Source organism: Sinocyclocheilus anshuiensis, unplaced genomic scaffold (assembly GCF_001515605.1).
Source record: "Sinocyclocheilus anshuiensis isolate Anshui unplaced genomic scaffold, SAMN03320099.WGS_v1.1 scaffold292, whole genome shotgun sequence".
NCBI classification, from domain to species: Eukaryota; Metazoa; Chordata; class Actinopteri; order Cypriniformes; family Cyprinidae; genus Sinocyclocheilus; species Sinocyclocheilus anshuiensis.
The window spans coordinates 1884631-1888554 of record NW_015555757.1 but is presented as its reverse complement, the minus strand read 5'-3'; the positions used below and the strand labels follow the sequence as shown (position 1 = coordinate 1888554).

The 3924-nt window shown below is 35.6% G+C and overlaps 1 protein-coding gene across 3 annotated transcripts; it reads right to left on the bottom strand.

The window, feature by feature from the left end:
• Positions 1-217: 217 nt before the first annotated feature.
• On the bottom strand, positions 218-3083 carry LOC107673958 (40S ribosomal protein S24). 3 transcript variants are annotated; one of them, XM_016467812.1, is made up of 7 exons: positions 2999-3046; positions 2503-2538; positions 2323-2388; positions 2025-2234; positions 1335-1448; positions 743-768; positions 218-296 (listed from the first exon to the last, which is right to left on the bottom strand). In XM_016467812.1, the coding sequence occupies exons 3-6, from the start codon at positions 2353-2355 to the stop codon at positions 763-765; spliced, it is 363 nt and encodes a 120-aa protein (XP_016323298.1). In that variant the 5' UTR covers positions 2356-2388; positions 2503-2538; positions 2999-3046; the 3' UTR covers positions 218-296; positions 743-762. The 3 variants fall into 3 exon arrangements, with proteins under 3 accessions (XP_016323298.1, XP_016323296.1, XP_016323297.1); XM_016467810.1 differs by lacking the exon at positions 2503-2538 and having other exon boundaries at positions 2999-3083; XM_016467811.1 differs by lacking the exons at positions 743-768; positions 2503-2538 and having other exon boundaries at positions 2999-3083.
• Positions 3084-3924: the final 841 nt, after the last annotated feature.

Sequence of the window (3924 nt, the reverse complement as noted above, 5' to 3'; positions counted from 1 at the left end):
TTTGGCCAATGAAGCTTTTGGCATTTATTTAAAATGCATCTGATCACTCTAAACAATCTAGAAACAATGTGAATGAACAACAGCTTAAGCAGCAAACTGCAAAACAAAATTTGTCACTGCCAAAACTTTTGGCCATGACTGTATGTATGTCTCCCTTTTTGAACACATGATTGAACACGCAATTGCATTTCTGATTGAGCACTCAAAGACACCAGGATCCACTTTTTTTAAAAGAATTTATTTGTTGACAATGTACAAGAACATTTTCAGGCCGATGGTCTTCCCTGAAGGTCTTACTGTAAGAGGAAAGACAAGACATATTACAGTGAGATTGATACAACATTTCAACACTCAATCTATCATACACAAACTACCCATACAAAATCTCCTAATTATGTTTATCAAGGACAAACTCTCACTTCAAGGGAGAGGTTGTTTCTGAATACTCCAGTGGGTCCTGTCATACTTGCAGACATGCAGTCAAGTGGCTAGTTTACCTCAAATGAGTGAATGCTAACCACACAACAGCATGCTACATATTAGTAGTGATTTATAAGTCAAATAAGCTGACTGGAACAATTCAAGTACATAAATTAAAACAGATATTTTCATCCACATTAGAAACACAGGATCCTTTAAATATCTGCAAGAGAGGTGAGGCATTGGGATTGAACATGCAAAGCACTTCAAGTAACTAGTAAAAGTGGATTACATCAGCACACCATGCTGATTTCCACTCTACCTTCTAAAACCTCAAGTCTTTCACTTCTGTAAACATCCAAGGGAGGCGAAAAAGGGCAAAAGATTGGACAAAAATGAGAACTTTCAACTAACACTATCAAGTTCTAGAACTGCTCTCTGAAATAGACTTTCATGGTGGGTATGTAAACTAAGCCCCATAAAAACAGTCTATCTGACTGTCGCCTGAATTTGTAAACCATTTTCAGAGAGCAATTGCAATATAGCTTGTTCTACTGATTACTACATAGTCCAACACTTCACTATTAGTGAGCACACTAGTTTCACTACTCGAGTGGGATTAAACAGAGGTGCCTGTAAGAATTACTTCCAATCACATACTGGTCAATAGCATTAGCCATCAACACAGCAGCTAAATGTTTGGAGTTAACTTTACAGATCACTCCGGACTCTCCTTCCACAGCAGTTAGTCTACTTATTTACCTTCTACAGTCCAGATGTACATTTGATAAAGGAGGAAAGATGACAAGTTAGACATTAAAACCCAAGACAGTGACAATGAAACAAACATCTATGATGAGCAACAAACAAAAGATTTCCAAATCCTAAACTCAAAACAAAAAAATTAACATTACCTTCTTGCCAGAAGCACCAACAGAAGCTTTCTTGGTGCCTCTAACTTTCTTCATTCTGTTCTTGCGTTCCTTGCGCTGTTTTCTAGATGTCTTTTTCTTCTCATAAAGGCCATGCTGAGGAAAACAAGAGAGCTTTATAAAACATGTAAATGTAATGAATACAACCTTAATTTTCACTTATAAAAGCTGTAATTTACTCATGCCACTCCAAAACTATCTTTGTCTCCATATATAGGAAACAAAAACAGTTTTGAACACAAGGGTGAGTTAATAACAATTTTCATCTTTTTAAAACAGCAAGGGTCAACAAAAAGGACTCTTGATTAAAAAAAAGAAGAGATTGCCATTAAAAATAAAAATAAAACTGCAGGTTTTGCTTGTTCGCAAAGCAGCACAATTTCACCAAACATTTTGTGATTATCGAAAAATGACTAAAAATTACTATTATTACTACAAAATAAAAGAAAAATTAACTAAAGTGTTTAAGAAAATATTTTACAGTCCAACTGTAAAAATACAATAATATTTATGGCCATCTTAATTTCTTTATTCTTAAATATTAAACTAAACTTTGGCATATCTGATCGATACCACACTTCACTCTGAAACATGCAGTGCATACTGAAATCACAGCCTTTTGATTTAAATTCTATTAATCATGCGATCCTACAAGCATCATGAGTGGCGTACCCTTTGCAGCCTGTATTTGGGCTCATTCTTCTTGGCGTAGTCCAATGAGTCGTAGATCATGCCAAACCCTGTTGTCTTGCCACCGCCAAACTGAGTTTTGAAGCCGAAGACGAACACCACATCTGGGGTGGTTTTGTACATTTTTGCAAGCTTCTCCCTGATCTCTGTCTTGGGGACTGTTGCTTTGCCTGGATGCAGGACATCGACAACCTGAAACAATAAAAGCATGAATGAGCAAATGCTAAAAGTGCAAACTAAATTACATGAAGCCAGCATACAAAATCTGCCACACACTTACCATTTGCTTCCTTTGAAGCAGCCGGTTTGTCATGAACTTTCTGGTCCTGACTGTGACGGTCTCGTTCTGCAAATAGACACATTTGTTAGAAACAGTTGAAATATTGAGGTTCAACTGAAAACTATGAGCTGGGCTGATGTTAAACTTGGATGAAACCATTTCTCAAATCACATTTCTTACCCTAAACAGTTACTTGACAGCCATGTACTGTAAAACCTACCAACAGAATTTATTAATTTTATTCATCTCGATATTCAAAAGAAAACGTGAGCATCTTGTATACATGCAGAGCAAAAGCTGTGAAGTATAAGACACTTGCTCTTTATATGGTTAGCTCTTTAGCTACATTAGCTTCATGGGCTCGATAAGAAATACGGGGGTCGATATAAGTTTTCCACTTTTATACATTTCCCATTTCAGGTCTATGGATACATATATGCCTGTAATGTAATATTTTACCCCTCCTAGCCACTGTTAAGAGTAGCACGATGGTATGAAACGACACACCATCTTACGGTCTACCGAAAAGTTCGAACACATTATATCCTCTAAATGAAGGCATATATTGGTTATTATATATATGTAGTGTGCTTTACGGCAACAATGTCAATATGAAACCAGCGGATGGACAAGATTTAATTAGATTTTCATAATCATTTGGCCACAATCGACTCACCATCTTGGCGTCGTCTCGCTCAGGGACGAGGAAAAGGAAGAAGGACCTGTAGGTGCCCGAGAATATGCCCGAGTGGTGGTACTGCCTGAATGAAAAGCGATGCTAAATAAAATTTGTTTTTAACAATTCTGTTTTTATTTAAGAGACAAGACCTGAAAAATACTGAGATAAAAGTGTTATATGGAAATATAATAACCCACAGACCTATAAATTCACAATTATAAATGTAAGTCACGACTGGATGCTTAGAAAGAAAGTGTTTTAAGTAACGTTATTTGAATTAATTCAGTGTCAGTTAATTAAGATGCTTATATTTCTAAAAGTTTAAGTAAGCAACGAGTAGTAGACTAATGCTTAAAGCACCGATGTTCTGAAATTCCGACTTTCTTGTTTCTACAGCTAGGAGTCAGTCGCGCACTATTCAATGACCTCGTATAAAATTACCGGTAATTAGATTTATTTATTCAAACAGTCCTGTTGTTTTAATCTGTCATTTGATTTAAATATATTAATTGTTTGCATGACTTAAATCAATGTCACGTACTATCACACTTTTACCCTATTACATAGCCTAATTACTGATTTGACGTTGACTGACACAAACACAGAGACACAAGAGAACTGAGAGCAGAGTTTATTTAAAATTGATTTGTATATCCTTGCCATATGCAGAAATCTTATGGGTGGTGGCAAAGCAAAGACATAACATTTTTAAATGTATTTATTTAATGGTCTGTCATTGTCTTGGAGACTTTTGAATTGTGCTGTTGTTATATTATATATAGACTTCAAAAGGTTTTTTGTTTGTTTGTTTGTTTTTGACAGAAGTTAATGCATTTATTTTGCAAAGACCTAACCTAACCTAACCTGTTTTTCTGAACTTTCTATTAATGAAAGAATCCTGAAAAAAATGTATCACAGTTTCC

What these genes read in the sequence shown, in the direction of transcription:
- LOC107673958 (XM_016467810.1), bottom strand. An exon ending in TGCTTCAAAGGAAGCAAATG is followed by an intron (nt 2,235 to 2,322) that starts GTAAGTGTGTGG and finishes TTATTGTTTCAG; the next exon opens with GTTGTCGATGTCCTGCATCC. An exon ending in CCAAATACAGGCTGCAAAGG is followed by an intron (nt 1,449 to 2,024) that starts GTACGCCACTCA and finishes TGTTTTCCTCAG; the next exon opens with CATGGCCTTTATGAGAAGAA.